Raw genomic sequence first — 25081 nt, 5'->3', positions numbered from 1 at the left:
AAATCCAAACGAGAGTGTAATTTTGTACTTAATTTTAACCTGAAGAGATGAGAGCACTGCTGTGGTGCTTTCACCTCTGACCAAGTGCAGTCAGTCTGCTCGGGTAGGGCAGTGCCAGCTCAGGGCGATTAGAGCCCTGCTGCCCTCCCAGGCTGCCCGGGGTCATCCATCGTAACTGGCAGCAACAGCACCCACGAACCCCCACCCTGCCCCCGGAGCCGCAGCCCGCAACCCGCGCGGCCGCTGGCCCGCAGAGGGCAGCATTGAGCAGCGGATGCGGCCGCAGCGCTCCCGCACTTGTTCCCGGGGCCCAAGGCAGAGTGGCGGGCGCGGCGCGTCCAGCCCGGGTACGGCTGCTCCCGCTGCACGCTCGGTTTAATTCAGCACGGAGCGACGCGGGGAGACGGGGAAGCCGCTGCACCCGGAGCGCTGCTGGGGCCCGGCCTCGCCCGCCGTGGAGGCAGCGCCGTGCAGAAGCCCCCCTCCCGCCAGGCCCCTGCTGGGGACCGGCCGCGCTGGCAGCGCCGGGGCCGCGTCTGAGCCCGAGGAGCGCAGCGAGCTGCGGGCGGGGCGGGCACGGCCCCAGCGACCCCGCTCCGCTCCCCTCCCCACGAGGCCGGCGGCAAGGGCTGCGGGTAGGCGGGAGCAGCTCCCCTCCCGGCCGGGCCCAGGAGCCGCCACACTGCAGAGGCGGCCGGCGGCGGGTATAAATAACACGGCGCTGAATGGCGTCTACGCCTCTTTACTACGCGCCGCGCCCCAGCCCGGCCGGGCGCCGCCGCCGCCGTGACGGACGGGCGGCGGCACCAATGGGGGCGCGGCGGCGGCGGCCCCGCGGCCGCGCTGAATGAGGGCAGGGCGGAGGGCGGAGCAGCGGCGCTGGCCGGGAGCCCGGCGGCGGCTCCGGGGATGGTCCACGCACTGGCGCCGTCACGTGTTGTTCTCCTTGGAGTGAGCCTGAGCCGCGGCGGCGGGCGGAGGGGGCTGGACTGGCGAGCGCGGCCCCCGCCGCCTGTTTTGGTGCGGGGCGCCGGGAAACTCCGAGGAGAAGCCGGCGGAGAAGGAGCCGCCGCGGCGGTGCCCGCTCTCCCGGCGGGCTGGGGCACGGGAGGGGGCCGCGCCGCCGGCCGCTGAGGCGCTGCCGCCTGGAATGAAGAGGAGGAGGAAGAGAGGATGTTCCTTCGGCACTCGGGCTTGCCTCCCCTCCCGCCGCTGCCGGGCTGCGCCGCGTGTGGAAATGGCACTTTCTCTGCCTAACGAGATGGGACTGAATGGGGTCGCCAGCCTCCTCCGCACGCACGAGCGGGAGCAGCAGCCTCGGCGCTGATATTTGGGGAAGGGGGGTTGTATTGTGGGCGGCATTTTTTAAAAATTTTCTCTTTTTTTTGGGGAGGAGGGCGAGAGAGGGAAAAGCAGCGTGTATTTTTGGGTGCAAACCCCGGACTTTGCAAAACAATCTCCGCCCCCGAGAGGATATTTAATCTGCAACAGAGATCGCTGCTCGCGGAGGCAAACTTGAGCCGGGGAAAGGGTGCAGGGAGCGGAGGAAAGGGACCCCCGCCCCGCTCCCGGCCCCGCCGGAGCCCGACCCCTGCAAGGGAAGATGCGTTTTTCATTCCCGGCGGCTCATTTTGGGACGAGACTTTCGTCTGGACTGATCGGGACTGGACTTTTTAAGGACGAGCTTACCCGTCTAAGCGCGATTTGGGCATAAACAGCAACACAAACTCTGATTTGGTGCTGGAAGCTGCCTCTGCCACTGAACAGCTGCTATCACCCTGCTTCTGTCCCTCCCCCGTCCCGTTCTCAAAAGAGGATCCTGAGCTATTTTGCCTTTTTTCTTTTTTTCCTTTTTTTTTTTCTTTTTCGTTTTTTTATTAGTTGTTGCATGAATTTTATTTTAGGTGGTTGCCTTTCCTGGCTGACTTGGCTGTTTTGGGGTCTTGCAGACTGTGAGCTGCAGTAACAGCTCCACCACTTCTCATCATGGCCAGCCCCACGGATAATAACGAGGGCTTCTTCTCAGATGTCAGAAAGGTGGGTTACTTGCGCAAACCCAAGAGCATGCATAAACGATTTTTCGTGCTGAGGGCAGCCAGTGAGTCTGGACCCGCCCGGCTGGAGTATTACGAGAATGAGAAGAAATGGAGACACAAGTCAGGGGCCCCCAAGCGCTCCATCCCACTAGAAAGCTGCTTCAACATCAACAAACGGGCTGACTCCAAGAACAAGCACCTGGTGGCCCTCTACACTAAGGACGAGCACTTTGCCATTGCAGCTGACAGCGAACCTGAGCAGGAGAGCTGGTACCAAGCGCTGCTGCAGTTGCACAACAGGGCCAAAGGCCACCACCACCTCCATCACCATCACCACCACCACCACAGCGATGTCACTTTTGGAGGCAGCAGCACAGGACTGGGGGAAGCAGGTGAGGACAGCTATGGTGAAGTAGCACCTGGTCCAGCTTTTAAGGAAGTTTGGCAAGTAATTCTGAAGCCTAAGGGCCTAGGCCAGACAAAGAACCTGATTGGCATCTACCGCCTGTGCCTGACTAACAAGACCATCAGCTTTGTAAAGCTGAATTCAGATGCGGCTGCTGTGGTGCTGCAGCTGCTCAATATCCGCCGCTGTGGTCACTCTGAGAACTTCTTCTTCATTGAGGTGGGACGCTCAGCTGTCACCGGACCCGGTGAGTTCTGGATGCAAGTGGATGATTCAGTGGTGGCACAGAACATGCATGAAACTATCCTGGAGGCCATGCGAGCCATGAGTGAGGAATTCCGGCCCCGCAGCAAGAGCCAGTCCTCCTCAAACTGTTCCAACCCAATCTCTGTGCCCCTTCGCAGGCACCACGTCAACAACCCTCCACCGAGCCAAGTGGGGCTCAGTCGGCGGTCCAGGACTGAGAGTGTCACGGCCACCTCTCCCGCTGGTGGTGGAGGTACAGGTGGCAAACCCAGCTCTTTCAGGGTTCGAGCATCGAGTGATGGGGAAGGCACAATGTCAAGACCTGCCTCTGTGGATGGTAGCCCAGTTAGTCCCAGTGCTAACCGGACTCATTCACACAGACACCGCGGCAACTCCAGGCTCCATCCTCCACTCAACCACAGCCGGTCCATCCCAATGCCTTCCTCACGCTGCTCTCCTTCAGCCACCAGTCCAGTCAGCCTGTCATCCAGCAGCACTAGTGGCCACGGCTCCACCTCAGACTGCCTGTTTCCACGAAGGTCTAGCGCTTCAGTTTCTGGCTCCCCTAGTGATGGTGGATTTATTTCTTCTGATGAGTATGGTTCAAGCCCGTGTGACTTTCGCAGCTCTTTTCGCAGTGTAACCCCTGATTCATTGGGACACACACCCCCTGCCCGCGGTGATGAAGACCTCAACTACATCTGCATGGGAGGGAAGGCCACCTCTTCCTGCTGCAGCCTGGCTGCTCCCAATGGCCATTTCATCCCACGCACCTGTCACCCTCAGCAGCAGCCCCGCTATCCTAGTACACCCTGCTGTCCTCGAGGTGGTAGTGAGGATGTTCCTGACTTGGAGAAGGCATTCAGAAAACGGACTCACTCTGCAGGTACTTCGCCCACCATCTCCCACCAGAAGACACCCTCACAGTCTTCTGTGGCCTCTATTGAGGAGTACACAGAGATGCTGCCTTCTTACCCCTGTGGCAGCAGCAGGCTGCCCTCCTACCGCCACTCAGCCTTTGTGCCCACTCACTCCTACCCAGAGGAGTGCCTGGAGATGCACCACATGGACAGTGGCCATCATCGGACCAACTCCGCCCCGCACACGGATGATGGCTACATGCCCATGTCACCTGGTGTAGCCCCTGTGCCCAGTGGTGGGGGGCCCCCCAAGGGTGGTGACTATATGCCCATGAGTCCTAAGAGTGTGTCTGCCCCACAGCAGATCATCAACCCTGGCAGGGGTGGCCGCCACCCTCCAGCCACAGTGGACTCTAATGGCTACATGATGATGTCCCCCAGTGGCAGCTACTCCCCCGACAACAGCTCTGCGGGCTACGGCAAGATTTGGACAAATGGTGCCGGCCACCACCCGAAACTCTCAGTGGAGAGCAACGAAGGGAAGCTCCCCTGCGGCGGCAGCGACTATATCAACATGTCCCCGGCCAGCGGCTCCACCACCAGCACTCCGCCCGACTGCTACTTCGGGGCTGCGGGGCAGCCGGGGGGCGAGGAGGCGGCCACCGTAGCGCACCACAAACCCATCTACTCCTACTTCTCGCTGCCACGCTCCTTCAAGCACGTGCACCGGCGGGGCGGCAGTAGGCCGGCGGGGGCAGCCGAGGAGGGCAGCCCTCAGCCCCGCATCGCGCTCGGCACCAGCCGCCTCCTTTACGCGGCCGAGGACTCGTCCTCCTCCACCAGCAGCGACAGCCTGGGCGGCGGCGGCGGCCCCGAGGGCGGCCCCCCGCCTCAGGCGCAGCCCCCGCGCAAGGTGGACACGGCCGTGCAGACCAAGGGCCGCCTGGCGCGCCCCACGCGGCTGTCGCTGGGTGGCCCCAAGGCCAGCACCCTGCCGCGGGCACGGGAGCAGCCCCCGGTGCTGCTGCCCCCGGAGCCCAAGAGCCCCGGTGAGTACGTGAACATCGAGTTCATCGCCGGTGACAAGCCGCCCTTCCCCTCGGCTGCCCTGAGCATGGCCCTGCCGCCGCCGGGCAGCGAGGCCGCCGAGGAGTACATGAACATGGAGCCGGGCCCGCCGCGGGCCCCCTGCCCACCCGGCTTCGCCACCGCGCGGGCAGCCCGGCTCGGCCGGGACTACGTGGCGATGCAGCGGGGGGGCGCCGCTGCCGGCGGGGGCTCTTGCTCGGACTACGCGGACAGCCCGTCCCCCGGCTCGCCCGCCCGCCTGCTCAGCTACGCCGAGGTGCGGGGGGGCCGTGCCGGCCCCGAGAAGCCGCCGCCGGCGGCCGCCACCGCCGCGTCCCCGGAGCTGCCGCGGCCGCCGGCTGAGCTGTCGGCGGCGCCGCCGCGCTCCTCCTCCCTGCTGGGGGGCCTGGGCGCGGGCAGCGCCTTCACCCGCGTCAGCCTCAGCCCCGGCCGCAACCAGAGCGCCAAGGTGATCCGCGCCGACCCGCAGGGCGGCCGGCGGCGGCACAGCTCCGAGACCTTCTCCTCTACGCCGAGCGCGGCACGCGGAGCTGCGGGCGGGCTAGGGGCACCGTTCCCGTGCGGCGGCGCGGGGGGCGCCGAGGAGGTGAAGCGGCACAGCTCGGCCTCCTTCGAGAACGTGTGGCTGCGGCCCGGCGCGGGGGAGGCGGCCGCCCGCCGGGACCCGGGGGCCGCGCCCGCCCTGGAGAACGGGCTCAACTACATCGACTTGGACTTGGTGAGAGACTGCGGCCACCGCCGCCACCACCACCCGCACGCCCCCGCCGAGGCGAAGCAGCCGCTGCCGCCGAAGCCCCCGGGCCAGCAGCGCGGGAGTGGCCACTGTGGCGAGGATCTGAGCGCGTACGCCAGCATCAGCTTCCAGAAGCGGGAGGAGATGTAGGAGCTGGGCGCCCGCCGGGGAAGGTGAGCCGGGGCGGGACGGGGCGCGGCTCCGCTCGGGGTAGGGGCTGGGCCGGGGGTCGAGGCTTTCCCGAGGGCTTGGAGCGGGCAGCCGCGAGTTGAGTTGGTTTCCTTGAGCCTTTTGGCATCACTGCAGCATGTTGTAGTGGCAGAAGCGTCCAGGAGTGCAGCATCCCTGCGGGTATCCCGCCGCTGGCCCGCACCTGCACGGGCTGGGAAGTGCTTCCAGACCAGCTTTGGACGCTCCTGTTCAGCCGGGAATACAATACTCTGCTTATTGTGTTGCCACGTTTTTTTACTTTTCAGAATTAGCATTGCTTCAAAAAGTGTGTGGGAGAGGGGTGTGAAAACGAGTCACTTCTAGTATTGAACTGGAGACGGGAAACTCCCAGTGTAATCCTGGTTTGGTCAGTAATCATCACCCTTGTGGCCAAGAGTAGAGCAGTGATCCGTGCTAACACGTGCACGGCTAAAGGGCATCTATCTCACGGGGCTGTTAATTCGGTTTTGTTGGAAGGAGCTTTGAGTTTGAAAACAGACTTCAAAGCCTTTAGAGCATTTTATCTATCACGTGTGTTTGAGTTGATACCGTGTGGCTGTCCCTCACCTGACACGGTGTTACAAACAGCACAAGGAATGAGCCCTATGAACTGTTTTTGGCGTTGACTGAGGTGTTCTGTTTCTTCCTGAAGCTTTTAATTTTTAATTCAGGAAAATCTTCTTTCCAAGCTGTTGCATGTAAGATGAGTAGGAGCCTTGTTGGAAGCAGTGTGATGTTTCATGCAGCACAGAACAATGGATCTTGTTAAGAGCTCACAAAGTATAGCACACCTTTATAAGTCCTTTCATGAAAGGTGGAGAGTGTTTTGGTGCAGGCAAGTACTGGCAGATAGTTATCTAGTAAATTTTATCACTCGATTTTAGGTGTTTCCTACATACCTGAGCAGCAGCAGTCACAGCAGTTTAAGCTATTACTATGAATATATGCAGTGACATTAGGGGGTGAATCTCATCCCACTATTTACATCATCTCAGTATTTGTGTCACCTGTTGGCTGTGCTGAAGGGAACATTGAGGACTGGTGTTGATGTGATGCTGGGATCGTATGTGATTTTTAGATGTTTTGCATCCTTATAACCTGAATAAAAGCAAAACAATCTCATCACATTTGCTGCTTGGCTATTGCTTCTGTTGCCCTTTAGAGCAAAGCAATATTAAGTCAGTCTTACATGACCTATGAATATCAGGTTAATTTGAAAGTTTGAGGTGGGACTTAAGATCAGTGCAAATATTACCAGTCTAGTTCAAGTGGTAACTGGTAGGAAATGGTAATTTTTGTGGCTGACAGCACTGTGCTGAGTGTCACCATACATTACTTGTGACAAAATGTACACAAATTTACACAGCCACACCTTTTCTCAGTTCTGGCATGTGCTTGCAAGAGCCCTGTTTTTGCAGATGGCTCTTGTTACCCTGGGAATCCGTATCTGCTTAGGATGGTCTTGGTGTTGTGAGTTCTTCAGAAGGGGATTTTTGCCAGAGGATGCAACATGTTCTGCAGTTAAGTCACTTTGCTGGGAGCATCACTGTTCCCTCCCACCTGTGCACTGCTGAGACTGAGGAGTAACTGTGAGAGAAGATTCTTGGTCAGTGTGTGGGTAAATAAAGAATATATGAAGGGTATGAGAATATCTGGCAGGGAGCAATGTCATAACTATTTCCTTAAACTTTTTTTTTTTTTCCAAATGCACTGCTTTCCTTTTGCTGTGGACAACTTGTTTAACTGAACTGTGTGTCATCTTTAACATAAAGCTGTGGCAGTGCTCTCCATGGTGGTGTTAGGTAGATACCTGCTGTGATTACGCTGTTCACTGAAAGATTAGGATGTGGAAGACCTGGTATAAGAACTGGCTGAAAAATGCTATGCAGATGTTTTAAGGGCAGCATTGTGTAAAATACAGTGTAATAGAGTAATTGTTATTTGAAGTTGGTTCTTACGTCCCAAAATTAGGATTGGATTGAGGAGGCACAGCTTCTTCTGGGAGGCAAGGGAAGAATCGGGTTGTAATTATATGGGGAGTTTGAGCCATGGCTGATCCTTCTTCCTTCCCACTATAAAGCTTTGTTGGTTGCTTGTAGCCTTCTCAGACATTAACCCCCAGGACTCTTATTTCTCAGGCTAGATTTCTTGCCACCAACTGAAGCTTCCCTTGCAAAATTCAGCCTGACTCATCTCTTGAGTGTGCTAAGGAAAGAAACCCAACAACGTTTCATTCATACTAAACCATTTTTACAGCTATTTTTTGACATGTGCTTTTTTGCTTTGGAGGTGAAACTTAGGTTTGGCAGGAGACTTGTTCCTGTAGGTTGTATCTTATGCCATTCTTAAGAAAACCTACCTGGAGCTGAGTGATTTAAGGGACTGCTTGCACAGTCCCATGCCTGAAAAAGTTGTTGAGCACCTTCAGCTGAACCGTTCACCTGAAAACTCCACGTGCAGTAAGGGTGCTCCAGTTCTCCAAAGCTTTGCCTGACTTTCCCAGTGAGCAGCAGAGTAGGCTGTGCCTGGTTGGCCAGCTTCCCCTGTGCTCCTTGCCAAGGAGGCTGTTCAGGCTGCAGCTGAGAGTGGGGAGGTTGTGGTTGTGGTTCCTCCTGTTGGTGTCTGAGCAAGTGAAAGGTGAGGGAGAAACTACTTGGTCCTTTTGCAGGTACAACAGAGAGGAGAAAACATGTGGAGCTGAGCAGGGAAAGGTGAAGCTGCTGGTATCAGAACAAGGGCTGGGGAAGGCTGCACTAAGTATTCCTTCTTTACCCTCCCTCTCTTTCATGGCTTATTGTTTATACTTTTAATCTCAGAAGTGGCAAAGGGACTGCAAATGCTTTTTTTCCCCCCACAGTAGAACAATCTTCCACTCCATCTGAAAGGCCAAAACTATCTGGATAATGCTTGTTTTATCCATTCTGGAACTTTGTTGTTGCCATCTACGAGACAATGACCCCGAATGTTAGCTATTCGTCTCCTAATGGGTAAAATGATTGTTGCTACTTTGATGCAAACCTGCTAACTCCTGTCCTTTTCTCTGCCCCCTTGTCCTCTGCCAGCTACCTCCAAGTTGTTCAGGCATTAGATTCTGAAGTATTTTTATTCTCTTTCTAGTGTAATTGTTTCTCCTAACGATAAGGATACTGGCTGAAATAATCATGTTATTCCCCAAATTTAATTGAAAACCACTTCTCTCTTACCCACAGCATTCCTCTGCACTCTCCAATCCCATTTCCTTCCCTGTCATATATTCTTGGCTGTTTCCAAACAGCTGGCCCTGCGCTAGCTCTCTTCTTTTTTCCTATTTAGAAGTGCTATAGTTTTGGTGCAGTTCTGTATGCTCTCCTGCCCAAACTTTTACCTCTGCTTTAGAGAACTGAGTACTGTTGTGTGCGTCCAGCCTAGCCTGGTGACTCTTTGGTGCTTGGATCCTCTGACGAGTATCCTTTTATGCTGTAGCTGGAAGTACACATTGCTGTAGTTGCCAAGTTGTGCTGGGAAACACCAGCCCATGACATGGAAAAATTGAGGGGAGAGAGCCGTGTTAGCCCTGAGGCATTTTCCTCCTGCCTAGAGTTTTGCATGCACACTTATGATGGGCTGGTCTGGTTAAGACATCAAGTGCCCACCAGATCCACTCTATCACTCTCCTCCTCAGATAGACGGGGAGAAAAAAATACAACAAAAGGTTAATGAGTCAAGATAAGGGCAGGGAGAGATAACTCATCAGTTACTGTCATGGGCCAAACTGACTCAACTTGGGCGAATTAGTTTCTTTCATTACCAATCAAATCAGAGTAGGATAATAAGAAATAAAAACTAAATCTTAAAACACTTTTCCCCACCCCTCCCAGCAGCACAGGAGTATGAGAATGGGGGTTTTGGCCAGTCCACTGCATGTTGTCTCTGCTGCTACTTCCTCTGCAGAGTAGTTTCCTATATCCACAGTGGCCTCAGATATCTTCACTCCTCGCTCTGCTGCAGTTGTGCAGGTTTTTTCCTGTTCCTAAATACATAATCCCAGAGGTGCTGCCACTGTCAGTGGCACTTCTTGGCCTTGGCAGGCAGCACGTCTGTCTTGGCTGGCACTGCTTCTGTCACACCTGGGGGAAGCTTCCAGCAGTTTCTCAGAGGAACCCTCCTGTTGCCCCCTGCTACCAAAACCCTGCACACAAACCTAAGACAACAGGTGAGCAGATGTTGCTGTGGATCCTGCTTTTAGGGCTGCTGTGAGAAGGCTCCTCAAATGAGCAAGGGTTTTAAAAATGAACTGCTGATAGCTTGTGTTCTGAGTATATAGTCAAAAAATATTCCAAAAAGGAAACCATTAGATGTTGGCTCTGAGAAACAGGAAATGCTGTAGCAGGATAGTAGAATAAATCCAGCTATCTTGCTTTGATCTCCAGAGTTTCAAAGCTTCATTTCCATTTTGTTGATGACTGAGAACTCCTGAATGTGTAAGTGCTAATAATACAGAATAGAATATGTGTAGTGTAAGCAAGTGGTGACTTGGCTCGCTCTGGCTTTGATGCTGACTGTTTCACTCACTGCATGGGTGGTTTGGGGTTTTTTGATGATGTAAGAAAATGGAAAACAGTACAATGGGAATTCAGCACAAAGGCATCTATAGGGTTGTTAGACCTTTTGCCTGTATCCAGTTAAAGCAAAACACTTCTAAGGGTAGAACTAAACTTTTGTGTGGTTCTCATGAAAATACACATGATGGTAAACAGAAAATTCCTCATGTCATTCTTATACTATATACCTGGGGTTTATATTTATTGGGATACTGCTTGCTTTTTAAATTACTTTCTTTCATAGTTTTCAATAGTTGTGTTCTTTTTCTCAAGTTAAAACTTAAGGTGGAACACAGAAACACCAATTCATAAAGTCATAGGATATCCTGCGTTGGAAGAGACCCCCAAGGGTGCCAAAACAAGACTTGTACAGTTAAATTAAGGGCATGTTTCTAGGGGCGTGTTTCCCAAACTGGAGAACAGAAGTTTCTGCAGTTTTGGGTCAGCACCAAGGTAAATACCAGCATGTTATGAAAGTTTTTCATGCTTTATGGGTATTACTGTAGACAAAACAGTGCATTTCTTACTGTATGCACACACCAGTTTTTCGCCATACTTAATTATTTGCCAAAATTGAGCCTGTGTCTCCATGTACTTGCATATTTGCAATTCTCTTGTTTAACAAGACCACAGGTTTATAATTAATGGGTTTAGGTGTTACTCTCTTGTTTTCCTGGCTTAAAAACTGAAACAGAATGATTTATAAACAAATTCATATGATTATGAGGTACTACCTGGACATCTTTAGCACATGGTTTTCACATTTAGTTAATGTTTAAACTGGTTTTTGAATGTGGTTTAAATTTGAAAATGAAACAGGACATTGCAGGGTGAGGACAATGCTGATGTTTAATAGCAACTATAGAGAGATCATAAATTTCCTTAGATAACACTTGTAAATAGAGAATTATAGCTCTTAAATAAAATGCAGCAAGTAACTGTGGAATGGGAGTGTTATTTGACTGATATCTTCAGTATATTGCATTGTTTCAGGACTACTTTATGATGGCTAAAATTTTCTATTCATTAGGACTGTACAATTTTCATGACTTCCTAAATACATGAGTGCAAGTACTGAAAGTAAATGTACACAAATATTCTTTTGAATGAGTAACTGTATAATAGCTTGTTTGTGAAGAAAGTGGAGGTTTTTTTCACAGTTTATTGAAACCCTGAAAATTAATCTGTTCAGTACTGATTGTTATGTGAATAAAGTCACATAAGCTTTAAGAATAATTTTTGTGTCCAGTGATGTGGAAGAGAAATAGGTGTTATTTTCCAAAATGAATTTGATTTTAGGTTTAACCTCTGTGCCAAGTTTCAGTGAAAGCTAATTACTGTGTTTGGTTGACAGAGTTATGAAATACCTTCAAGAGATGAGAGGGAAAAGGAGGGGAGAGCTGTTCATGGGACCTGTGCTGTGGCTAGGAGAGCCTGGGGGGTGCTGACATAAGATAATGGGGAACTTGAGGAATGGTCTGAGGAGCACTTGTAGAAACTGGAAGGAGATGGAAATGAGAGAGAAGTTACTTGGGGGACACAGAAACTGGCAGGATGATGTAGAATTGCAAGGTGTTGTGATCTGACAGCAACTGGGATAGTGATATTTGAAAGTTTGAGGATGAGTACAAAGAAATGTGGAGAACTTGGATATACACAAAGTTTGTTCTAGACGTGCTCATTTTGCATGGCAGAGCAGTTTTCTGAAGGTGTTTTTCTTTCTGTTTTTTTGGGGGTTTTTTTTGTTTTTTTGTATTTTTTTGTATTTTTGTATTTTTTTCTTTATTACAGGGATGGACACTTCTACTTAAGGAGTGCATGTATTCCTTATTTGTTATTGGATTTTTAAATTTTTTTATAGTGTTTGGATATTCTGCTGACTTTAACAGGATGATTTGCTTAATAAGGCAAGCAGAATTTACCTCCAGCTCTTCTTTCCTGAATTCTTTGTCTTGTAGTATCCCTGTCACAACCACAGCAGTAAAACACAGATATTAATCTGAATTAAATACAAGATAAGTAAGAATGAGTGAATTTTAGCCTTAAAACCCCTTGATTTTCTAAAAGGTATACAATAAAAGGAAGACTGTGTTCACAGACGTTTTTTTAAACTGCATGTTTTTCTTTACACTCTACTACTTGGTACTACTTGGACAATTACAAATTTTATTTGGGTTCATTACTTTAATAATTTGTCTTTTGGATTAGTAAGTATAGATTCTCTTGCTTTTTTTTAATTTAAAGAATATATTGTAAAAGAAAATTTCAAATGGCGGAGCTATTGCGGCTTGTTACAGCAGGTGTGGTTTTCATTTTGTGGTAAGAGCTGCAAGCAAATATATTAATACCGACAAATATGTCTGAATTCCCAACTTGTCAGAAAGGTAAGAGCTGGCTTTTGGTCATCTGTACATGATCTGATGTGTTAGAGTACCTGTTCATAAAAGTGAATAGCATTATTCTATTTTTACACAATTCTGGGGCTTTGATAAATGGTGATTATTGTTATTTTGACTACATGAAATAGAGATAGAAAGGGAGAGACATTGGTAACTTAAAAAAAAGATTCACAAGTTTAACAGCTTTACTCTCTGCTTACAGAATTGATGCGAAATTTAACAAAAGCCAAGGTGTGAACAGATAAAGGAGATTTAAATAAGCCTGGCACTCTTAACTAACTGAAGGATGTCTTGATATATGTCTCTCTGATCATGTTTGACATATCTAGGTCATGTTCTCTGAAGACTATTATTAGAGATTTAACCTTGGATAATTGTGAAGTGTATTTTCTTCAGAGTAATTTTTGATCAGGTAGATGAGACAATGGAAGTTTGTGTGTGTTCAAGTGCTTGTAATAATTTGGGGGTCTAGTTAGAAGATCTGGTGTCAGCCACCTGAGCTGGAAGGTGAAATGTACTGTTCCATGGTGTATCACAGAAGATTTACGTGTGTACATTTTGTCCACTGTTGTAAAATTCTATTTTTTTGGAAGCTGGAAATGTGGAAGAAATGACCTGTTAAATTTTCAAGTATGATATGCTTCAGGAGGACGTTGTGCACTTCACAGCTAGTAGAGCTGTTGAAGTGTACTTGCACATTTGAACTCTCTGATGATATGTATTATATAATGGAGGAATGTAGAGTCTGGGAATATCTACAGCTTCAGTTGACTGTGTTTCTTCTTCTTCTGCCTCAGCCCATCCCCTCCAGCCTGTGTAGGTTGGGACATTTTTAACCACTAAGGCAGCTAAAGATTATATGTGCTTCCTTTGAAATATGGAATCTGTGTGAATAGAAAAAGTGGGAATTAACTAGCAGCCTTGGTTCCTGTCTAGTTTCAGCAGTCCAGCTTTCAGTGTGATGCACAAATATTTGTTAAGACATAACTATAGGGTAGGAACTCCATAAGCTGGATTTGCCAGTCAGTAAAATACTTAACTAGTTTGTGCATGGGAGCTTTCCTTCAGTGGTACAGTTCCTTGGAGTAATGAAGAGATTGAAGCTGGAGTGGAGGAGACTAAGCCACTCTGATTGTATGGGTTCCTTCTGCCCTTACTTCACTGAACTGTGGAATTAAAACCAAACCAAAGCAAAACAAACCCTCCCATCATCCTCCTCACAAGCTGCATGTCTGTGCATCACCAGCGAGTGTGTAAGTGCTGTGCTGAGAGTTGTGTGTGTCTTCATTGGGAGAGTAAAAGAACCTCAAGAAGTGTACATGGGAGGTAGAAGATTGAGTTTGTTTCTCCTCTTACAGCATATCTCAGCTGAGGTCTTCTGTTTATCAGCGTATCAGTAAGTGACTACAAAGGAATGGAAGGGAGGTGGGGAGCTTGAAACATCATGGCTGGAGCTACCACTTGTTTCAGGTCTGACCTGAGCTTCCCACGCCCTGTGCTGTGTGAGAGATGCAGACACCTCAAGTGACAGCTGATGTGTGTCAGTGAGGGAATCTTTTAGATTAAAGCACTGGATGGTAATTTATCTTCAGCCATCTGGCCTTCATTGTGAAGAGAAGATTGCTGTGTTAGAAAAGAGAATTTTAACCCCTAGAGAGCAGGAAATGAGTGACAGGGGAGACATTTTGGCTTCAGAGACAAACTTGGAGCTTGGAAGCTTTCTGTATGTGCTGCAGGGGAGTGCTGGTGTCCAAGCAAGTGATGCTTAGGCACTTCGCTGAAATATCCTGAAAATTGCTAGAGCAAGGAGACAGTGGTGTTCCAGCAATGCCCAGTTTGGCTTGATGGTTCCTGTGCAAGTGATTGAAAAGTGTTTGGGAGTTCACTGTCAGCTGTGATGCTAGAGCCTTCACACAGATACTAAAATAGGAGATATACAGAACTTCTCTCTTTGCTGGAGAAGGCACATGTGTAACAGAGTGTCCTTTGCTGTGCCTGACATCTCATAGGGCTGTAAAGTCTGCAGCCTTCCCTGCATGGTACAATGTGCTTTTTCATGGTACTTGGTCTCTGTGGTGATACACAGAGAAATAAAGGTTGGGTACTTCGCTGAAGCGATGGTGGCTGTTCACTTCTGGCTCACGCAGGTGCTGTAGGTAAATGCTGGTGGCATTGGCTGAGTGCTCTCTGAAAAATAGGATTAATTTTTGTTTCCTCAGAAAAGTGTGTGCTGTTGTGATTAGTGATTCCTCTCTTGCAATTCCTGATCACAATTTCTGAATTGCTTGTTTCTTCAAAATAGCAAGTGGGGCATTTATGGAGCAGAATATTATATAGCAATGAGGACATAAACTAACAAGTTGTGTACTTAGTTGAGGCTAAGACAATGTTATCTTACTTTTTTTCCTATTTTGGAATTTATCCACAAAGATTTTCCTTTCATAGTACAGTTGTATTTCTTGGAAATGACCAACAGTAGGTAGCTCAGTTGTGTAGTCCTTGAAAGAGGTAGGGCAGCTCAGCTTGCCACAGGATTCAGAATGACTCTTGGATGTCAGTAAGGTAATGCATTCCTTGTTTTGATGGGAATGAAGATCTGTACCATGGCTACATGAAGGGAAAAATGAGCAACACTCAGCCTTTTGCAGTGATGGTAAATTCAAACTGAACCATTTTCATTTGGGGAAAGTTAAGTAGACTAATAGAAATCTTTAGAAGGACAAAAATATATTTTTGACAGGTGGAAACAGTATTGTTAAAATTGAAAAAATTACCTCTCTTTAACCTGTTACATTTACCCTGCTTCTCTTTTTTACTTCTTTGCTTGCAAAGCATAGGCACACTGTACCATCCCTTCATGCTTTGCTATGTTACAGTATTTTTAGCATTTGGACCACTTTTCTGTGTTGCAGATTGCAGTTGGTTTTTTTTTTTTCTTAATAGTGTCAACTAAATTACAAAATTAAAACCAGATTGTTTCTCTTACAAAAAAAAAAAAAAGCAGGAAATTCAGGAGTACTAAAGAGTTAATTGCTTGATTGCAGATATAAAATGAAATACAGGTAAGGAAACTTTGGTTTAGGTGTACTGAAAACTATTGCTAGCAAAGGAGACTTTTTATCTCCTGTGTGTAGTTCAGGAATCCCAAAAAGCAGACTGGCTGGCAGAGGGTCCTGCAGGAGTTTTGGGCAGATGTGAGCAGCTTGCCTTCACTCCCATCTGCCTCCTCCACTGTTCCTGTTTGCTGGTTCCATACCATGATATGGTAACTGTAGTTAGGCTAGCCTGTTCTTCAGTAATTGTTTATATTTCCTCGTTTCACGCATAATGGCACTCAGCTTTCTGAGAAACAGCAAAATGAAATGTATAAAGAGGAATTTAGTTTGTTTAGGAAGCTGTATGTTGAAAACTGTAAATATTTTTCCTTGTTGAAGGTTAATATTTGTTCTAGTGTCAGTATTTTGGAAATAATCTTGTATTTTGTTGCCTTTATCATCATCTTGTGAACATGATGCATAATGTTCTTGAATGCCTTGCATATCTTGATATGGGTGGGATAGCCATGTGTGATTTACATCTATCTTACCAATTTGAGTTCAAAACAGAGGCAGAAATGAAGTAAAAGAGCAGTGGTGGAATCCAAACAGCTCCAGATCATCCCTTGTCCTTTTCCAGCTGCTGTGCACACTCTCCTCCCACAGCTGTTTCTTGGGAGCAGAAGTCAGGGTGCACTGTGCATTGTACTTTAAACATGTAAATGGTGAACTTTACTCTTCAATGGATTAATATAGCTGATCAATTCATATGCAAGGCAATCTTGAATCCTTTGAACAATTTAAGAGTTCTTAAAAGTGAAACAAAACTCTCAAACGTATTTAATTTTTTTCTGTATGAAACTTCTTTCTCCAGCAAGCTCTGATAGAAGGGAAAAGCCCTGCTGAAGGTGTGCAGGCATGTAGCTAGGGCATGTTTTTTCAGGCCTTTGAACTAGATTAGGAATGTGTCTCAAGATGGAAGAATGAATAGTTACTTGGTGCTTTTAGCCTCTGGGCTTGAAACTCAAGCAAGAGGAATGTTATTGTGTCTTCAAAGCCTGTTTCACACAAGCCTTTGTTGAGCAGGAACTTGGAGAGTCTTTGTATTATCATGCACACAACAAAAAGAGCCAGCCACCCAATTTGATCTAATTGGGCAGCAGTGGTGAGACATTTCTTCAGTAGGAAGGCTCTGGAAAATGGGGTGCATATTTTTAATTAGGAAATACCCTTCAGAGTGAAGGGATTGCCTACACAGACGTTTACCAGCTTGCTAAAACTCTCTAATTATACTGATGCAATTCCCCATATGAACATCCCCTCTTTTTCCCCTCTTCCCTGTGTATACTTTCCCAGGAAGAAAGCAAATATTTACATTTCTTTTAAATTCTGTTTTGACCCTGAGGTGGTGGTAGCACATCCCTGGAGAAGGCAAGCTGAGGTTGAGAAGGTGGGGTGGTTCAGATTGATGTAATTTTTGTCTTGCTTTCTCAAAAATAAACCTGTATTCAGGATTAAGTATGCTGTAATATATTAATGCTACCTAAATTAAGACAGACACTCAATGTCAATACCAAATTTTAGAGGAAATAACCCATTGCTCTAGTGAACATGTGTGGGGTTTGAAGTGCTAAAACCTCATTTCTGAGAACAGCAGCTGCTTCAGTAGATACCCAGAGAAATTTATTTTCATTTTAGTGTAAGTAGCCTAATGTTTTTCCAAAACTGAATGAGATCAGATGGGGGAACAGCTTTCATTTCTTAAGTTTTTTAGTAAAAAAAAGAACTCTACAAAATCAGAAATTTTGAATTCCACAGTAGACAAGTTCATTAAATTTCACCTACTAAAGAGATGAGGCTTAAAAAAAAGAAAAAAAAGTTTTTAAATGCAACATTCATTTTGTTAAGTAACTTCATTAGGTGTTGAGGGATTTTCATCCTGTTTTCATTCAAACAGAGCTTGAAAAGTCATAATATGAAATTTAACCAGCTACTAAACAGTGACATGTGTTGGTCATTAATTTCGTGTCAAGAATCTGCATAAATATACACTAATAGTATTGTCTAACTAGAGATTATATTAAATGCTAAATTAAAAGGTTATATTGGAGATCATCATGATTTAGTGGTTATTAGTGTTTGAGAATGACCATTAAGGACATTAAAAAAAGTTTCCTCGTTTTGTAATCTAAATTTGAATATTTAAATCACTTTAATTTGAATTAATCCACCGTGAAGCCAAGTGTCAGTATGTACATGATAATTAGACTTATTTGAACTGATACAATGATGCAGAAATGAAGGGTAGGTGCCGAAGGACCTGGATACAGGATGTTGCCTGACCCAGAGAAGCAGGAGCAGACAATCCATGAAATGATAGGAAGCTGGGTGGGAGAGAGGAGAGGGCAAAACCACAAGTACAGAAAAGTGGTGGTTAAATGTATTGAAGGGTAAGAGTGACAGGCATGCTGTGTAAATTGGTCAGCTCCTGGGTCTTCTGTAAGAGAAGTTTCACACGGTCAGGGAAGGGAAAGTTGTGTAGGAAGGGGTACAGGGGCTGAGTGAGCAGAAAGAGAAATTGGAATAATGCCGGGAAACTTAGATTTCAGTTGATGTAATTGGACTTTAATGGCTTGAATGATTCATAATCTCTTAGCTTGATAGGCTGCTATAAAATTGTAAACATAGGTATGAATGAAGCCTTGTGCTGATAACATTGTGGGATTGCAGCAGTGGAAAGTGTTGATCTGCCAAGAATTGTTAGAGGAAAAAAATTCCTCTAACATGTTCATAAGTTTTGTGTAGGCATATTTTGGAGGAAAGTTTGAATGATCCTTCTGCATGAAAGGGCTATGAATTGTTTTTCACCTAGGTGTGGAAGGGGAGGAATCTCCAGTTGTTGTAAATTGCTGTACTTACTTGAGGTTGGTGGGGTTAGAGCAACATGCCTCAATTGAGAATGTGTCCCTTTAACAGTTTTTCTTTTTTTCTTTTTCTGGAAGCTGTTACTACACTGTTCTGTTTGAATTAATAGTGAAACCCTATTAATTTTAATTAGCTATAGTAATGAGTTAGCTCAAAAGGGCTACAAAATTATCTGTAATTCAACATCTAGTTTATCTCCTACCTTGGTTATTTAATCTTTTCCAAAACTTCTTCTCATGAAGATTGGTGATGTTTGATCTAGCTTGATTCAAGGTTGTTTACTTCTGTGTTTCTTATAGTATCTCATCAGCTTTTATTCCTTTATCAAATAACTCATGTGATATTAATCACAGATTTGGGTCACATTTCAGCATTTGCATTTGAGTTGAAGGAACAGGTAAGAGCAAAAGACTATTAGCAGGATTGCTTCATATGTACGGAAAAAAAGAGGACTACAGAACATGTCATGGTAGCCTTTGCATTACAGGACTCCTGTTATTTGTAGGACTTTCCAATCTGTGTTTTTAACTGATGCACTCTTGTAGTAGTTTACCGTTCTTCACTGTAATTTTTGGAAAAGTTTTGCTTTGGTTTTATGAAGTCAAGGGTGATACAAGTCATTGTCTGGAATCTGTTTCCTTGGCTTTATCTGCGCATCCTTGGCTGATACTTGCAGGTTTTACCATTGTTGTGACTTTGTTCTGATTCCGTAGGGCTTAGTTCAAGCAGGTACATCTGACAGAATTAAGCTGCAGTAAGTACAGGCAATCACTGCACTTCAGAAGCAGAATGCAGAACACAGGTTTACCATCATCCTAAAGGAATGGAAGTCCACGCTATTGTTTCTGTCTCCTTGGACATGTATTCCTCTGCAGAGTTGTTTTTGGCATCACCTGGGGAGCACTTGGGAACGTGTTTAGGTGGAAATTTGGAACCATTTCTCTAGAAAACAGCTAGCTCCTAGTTTGGTTAAAACCAACTGTGAAACCTCATCTGCTATATTCTTTCAGGCAGCAAAACTTGACGTAGAATACCTTATGTGATTAGTGCCTTACACTGCCCTTGAAACCATGCTTGTCTTGGCCTACACTGCTGCTGTTTCTGCCTGCTGCAGAAGCTGTGTCTGAGATTGTCCACAGGGTTGCTGTGAAACTGTGCCCTTAGTGGGTTGTGATCCTGACCACTGCAGCACCAGTCCCTCAGCCCAGGCAGTCTTTGCAGGTGTGCTAGATGAGAATCTGAGAGGGTTTATCGAAGTGGGTTTGCTTCTTCGCTCACCCTGGAGGTGCTGCTTTGAAGTGGGAGTGTAGTATAAGTGTGTTTATGCTGTTAGAAAAAAAAAAACCCACTTCTCAATTATGGCTTTTTTTGGTTTAGGTAGTCTGTATCTGAAAAAAGACATCTTTTACTGCCAAACCTGTGCTTGGTCCTTTAGTATTCATGCTAATTTAGCTGTCCATGTTGGTCATCTTCTCAAACAAATATTTTCTGCCAAAACCCAAATCCACACTGACAAATCAGCCTTTGTAGTTTAGATAAGGTCATATATATGTGGGAAATATTTTCAGGTGAAAATGAAAAGTAGCTGTAATGACTTCATATAGCTGTCATCCAGACCTTCTGGTGTAGTTACTCAAGATGTCATATGAGAAACAGGCAGGGTTCCCACCTTTCTGCCCCCAATTCTCAGTCAAATTTAGTGATTATAGGAGGATTCAAAAAGTAACTGACCGTGATAGAAGGAAACATCAGCTTCCCTAAAACATTTCCTATTGGTCTCACAGCAATTCAGATGAGTCTGTGGAAGAAAACTTTTGTTCTTTTATTAAAACATCTCTTGCATGTTTGTCCCCAGTGGTGTATTACAAAACTGGATGTCTGTTGTCCGGCAGATGCGTGATCGTACAAACAAAACTTTAACTATTTGTTCAACTTCTGACATTATGATCTACATTAAGAAGTAGCCTCTTAAAGATAAGTCAGCCTTTCTGCTGCTCTATGCAGTGTTTCCAGATGTAGTTGGGTACAGTTATAACATTAAAGTGCTCCAAGAGCTGCTACAGTTTTCTGTAGCTTGGCTTTGGTTTTTTCCTCTGCTTCAGTTTTCTAACTTTCTGTTTTGAGCCTTATTTATTGAGAAGTGTTACTGCATTCTGCTTATTTTTTCAAACTACTGTGTCATTTATTTGGCAGGAGAGGAGGAAGGTTAAAGTTCTCTTTACCTCCTCCCCTTCTCTCCAGTGAAATTTTTGATTGTTCTGTTTAATGAGTCATTTTCTCTACAGCTGAAGTTAATTTAGTGGCTAATCCAAGCAGTGAGTATTTTTTGAGTGAGGAAGTGAGAGAACTTTAATTCTTTCCTCTCTTTTCAAATACAGAGGTGTGTCTTGGGTGTTTAAAAAAAAAATTGAAGAGAACAGTGCCTGTTGGAGGTATTTCATCATTTAACAATAGGCAACAAAACATCCATTGACTTCATTGGTGTGACGTTTCCTCAGAGCACAGGGGGTATAGGTAGGTTTTGCAGTGCTGTAGAACTGCTGTATGTGCAGAAATGTTCTTTTCCAAGGGTTCTTTATCAGTATGTAAAAGCTGATAGTGAATGCTATTGAACTCTTAGTTGCTCTAATTCTTTCTTTCCTGTGGAAGTGTATGTGTGCATTAGAATGACTTGTATGCTCTGGGCTGTTGAAGTCAATCTGGTCAAGAGCATTGTTTTCCAGAGAAAAAGGATAATCAAAAATTTGAAATTAAAATCACTTGTGAAATATTTCTGACGTGTATGTCATAGATTTGTAAAATCTGTTTCATATACTTCTTGTTTGCTGAACATAGGGTGTTCTGATTTGGCTGAATAGTACCAAGTTATTGTGTGGCAGTGTCCTCACACACAAGGCTTTGATTAAGCATGAAAAAAATATTAAAGGCTGGCCTACATACAAACTTACACAGAGAAACAACAAGTGTGAATTAAAGAAGGGAGCATTTTAATACAAGTGTTTCAATACCATGCATAGTGGTGGCTCGTCTGGGCAAATGGAAGCCACGGCATGGAGTGAAAGATTCATTTAGACCTTTGGGGTGGACACAGAGACATTTCATACCAGATCAGGGTTATTTGAGGTTTTTGTTTTACAGCTGGGTATAATTTTAACCAGGGTAAGTTCAGTGACTTTGTTTGCTCGTGTGGACCACAGGTATGCATGGCTATTCAAGGTTCAGTCATCAGCTCAACTTCCAATTGACTAAAGCAGGTTTCCCTCCCTTGCTGTGAGCCCCTTATGCCTTTGGTTGCAGTGTATGACTGTATTCCTGTGTTCAATCAGTTGCTGAGCTGAAGTTGCTGTCTGATCTGGGCCTCCTCTTCCCAGGAAGAAGAAGGGGGGTTACTGGGGCAGGTGTGGTTACAGCCATGCCTCTGAACAGCCTCTGGACAAGGGAGAGTTTGTGCTCTGTCAGTTCAGAGCATGAATGGGACTTGTACACGAGTGGCTGCACGAGGGAAGCTTTGGGCATGCTTTCACTGCTACTTTTTAGGCTGTCATACTGAAGAAGAATTCTTACCCTGGCTCCCATGCTGACACCTCCTTGCCTGAGTATACGCATTCCTGTTAGCTGAGCCAGGCAGCTACCTCAGGGATCTAATCCAGGCTAAAAGTGACCTGGCTTAGGGAGACCAGACATCAGAATTCAGATTAATTTCATTGTTTGTACTGCTACAGACCCTGGTGACAGGGCAAAGGGGGGATGCTGTGTGTGGTGGGAACATTTATGGCAACAAGAAGACAGGCTTGTACAGGCTTCAAGTAGACATGAAACAGTGATCATCATCTCCTTGCAACATTTTAATTCATTTTCCAAAGTGTTTATTTCTTTGGCCAGGGCAATAATGACGGTGTGAAGCAGAAGGGGCTTGTTCTTTTTCCTGCATTAGTTTCATAAAAACTTTCTAAGTCTAATGGCTGGAAGTGAGCCTTATGCACAGAGGTTCTTTTGTTTTGTTTTTGTATAAACCCATTTGATGTTAAGCAGCCAAATCTCATCCTTTATGGTTAGTCTAATGTGTTTTTTAGAAGCTACTGCACTTCTTGTTTAGCTTTCAGCCCCGGCTGCAGAAGCTGCATCTCCTTACATGGTCTTGTCTCATACCTGCTAAGTCAGGGATACCAAACCAGCACTGAACACCTCTGGTTAAAAACCTGAATGTCTTCTTAGGAGTGTTAATTACTACACTAATTTTTCTGTCCTTCAGCTATGAAGAGCTTTCTGGGTTTTTTAAAAGAAGATTTCCAGTTCTTAATAGAAATGGGAATGATTGTGCTGAATGTAGTGAGGTGAGGGGTTTGTTGTTGTTTTGGTTTGTTTACTCTTGAATAGCTTTCCTGAAAGGCTTTCTGTGTGCTCTCTCTGTGCTTATGGAACCATACAAGCTCTTGCTCCTTGGGAAATGTGTCACTGTGAACTCTCTGTAGCAGTTAGGCAAGAGAAAAAACACCATGACTGAGGCTTATACTGTAAGCCTGTCAGAGAACCAACAGCAGGTGAGCTGAGAGTTTACCTTACCCACTTATTTCACTTGGATGTGCAAGCATAAATCAGTAGTTGTCTCAGCAGTTAGGTGCTAGAAGGGGATGCATTTTGTGCCACAAGGTAGATTCTAGGTTTTGTGCCTCAGATCTGCAAGCATTTTGATGTGAAATCTTTGCCATCTTACTGCTTATTTGAAAATTAGGAACAGATGTAGGCTTTTTTTTTTTTTTGCAACAATGATTAAATGATTAAAGCTTAAGACATTCTTCCAAAGAAGGAGAAATAAAGATTTTTTTTCCCTCATATTTTAGGACTAGAAAGATAAAGGAGAAGGAAAATAATTAACTTCAAAGAAAATCTTTCTGGATCTTTTCATGAAATGCCAAATTAAAAGCAGAACTCAAAGACCAAAATTAGTCAATGAAATTTTTACTTAAAAAGAAGAAACCTAAAAATTCATATGTGGAATACATGATGGGTGACCTTTGCTGTGGGCTCAGTGGGCTGAGTTTGGAAAGAATAAACTTGTAATCTGAGGCCTCTGGCCGTGAAGGAATTGATAGAAGCCACACGACTGTAACCTGCTGCTCATCTTCTCACCATCCAAATGACAATCCAATGAGTCATAAGAGTGAGGATGTATTCCTTGAGAGAAACAGCAGGAATGAAAACACCCAAGCACTCTCTCTTTTAATGTTGAGTGTCCTGCACTATTCTGCTGAAGGTAAGAAGTCTCACCCTTTGGATGGAAGTTCTCAGATGTGGGTGTAGGGAGGATGTTGAATAGTTGTGCAATTGCAGCCATGTGTTCATTCATTAATGAGAAGTGTCCTGTCTGTGGCCTTTGGTGAGTGTACATGGATCTCACCACACACTGAGAAACACTCTGATGTCACTTCCCCGTGCCCTGATGTATCTATCTTTTTTCTTTCCCTGTGGATCTGCTGGGGCAGGGACTGTCATTTTCCTGTTTGTGCAGCAGCCAGGAAAGCAAGACCTTGAGCTGTGGCTGGAACTGCTGTGCGCTGTCGCAGTGCAGACAGTGATCATTATCGCTGCTTATCACTCCTTATCCTTATCACTCCTTATCCCTGCAGTTCTGCACAGGCTGGGCCCTGGCTGAATGTGTAACATGCCGAGATTCAAAGTCTTCATAAACCCCAAATCAATGATCTCTGCTTGTTCACAAAACTTGAGTTGTTAAGCTTTCTTCCTTTCCTCCATCCTGGTAGCTGTTTCTGTCCAGAAGTGCAGTGGGGTGTTTTTCAAGCCTGCCTCATTAAGGCTGTAACCAGGAATTTGATGTGTACACCAACTTCCTTTCCTGTTAATTGTTTTTAACTTGTGTCGTGTGTGTGATTGCTTTCTTTGCTCTGTCTTGCTGTTTCTACTTGCTGATTGTTTTAGGAATAATGGCAATCTTAAAAGGCACATCTTGTATTGTTTATTAAGAAATGGAGCCTTTTTAACATCAAGTGATACTTTGTTACTAAACAAATGATAGTTGATCTGTCTTGTTCCGTGCCCACAGTTGTTAGGCAGCTTCTGTGGAAGGCTGTGTGTACCTGGAGTGAGCTGCACGTGCAGCAGAGGTGAGACCGACGGGGTCACTGCCTGTAAAACAGCTTGGAACTGGAGCACTTTGGAGAGGAAAGAAACAGCTTCTAAGTCTTTAATTTTATGACCACAGTCATCTAAATTTAAATCTTCTGTGATTTCAGGGATGATGAAACCAGATAGCTTGGGAGGTTCCTCCTTTGGGGCACATGAGAGAGAGCACCAGCCAGACAACTGGTACAGACAAGCAAGAGGCATCGAAACACACAGCATGATCACTGGAGCTGTGCAGGAGGGAGAGCTAAATTTACCAGATACAAGTGCTAATAATGAGACTTCAAAGAGAGCACACCCTTTTATTCCACAGCTGTGCTCTGCCATGCAGAAGAGACAGGGTAGTTTTCCAGTGGAAGTTTGCTGTTTGTCTTTGCCTTGGGAAAGAAGTTCAGAGAGTAGAATTCACCTAGAATTTCAG

At 45.9% G+C, this 25081-nt stretch overlaps 1 protein-coding gene across 1 annotated transcript in view; it reads left to right on the top strand.

Moving 5' to 3' along the window:
• The first annotated feature begins 955 nt into the window (after positions 1-955).
• Positions 956-25081, top strand: part of IRS1 (insulin receptor substrate 1) — a 49221-nt gene continuing 25095 nt past the window's right edge. The window contains exon 1 of the mRNA XM_033069059.1: positions 956-5543. Within this exon, the coding sequence (XP_032924950.1) occupies positions 1987-5520 (3534 nt within the window). The 5' untranslated portion in view covers positions 956-1986 and the 3' untranslated portion in view covers positions 5521-5543. The remainder of the gene's footprint in view (positions 5544-25081) is intronic.

Source organism: Catharus ustulatus, chromosome 10 (genome assembly GCF_009819885.2).
Source record: "Catharus ustulatus isolate bCatUst1 chromosome 10, bCatUst1.pri.v2, whole genome shotgun sequence".
NCBI lineage: Eukaryota > Metazoa > Chordata > Aves > Passeriformes > Turdidae > Catharus > Catharus ustulatus.
Note: the sequence above shows the minus strand (reverse complement) of the source record. Positions and strands in the feature narration are given on the sequence as shown.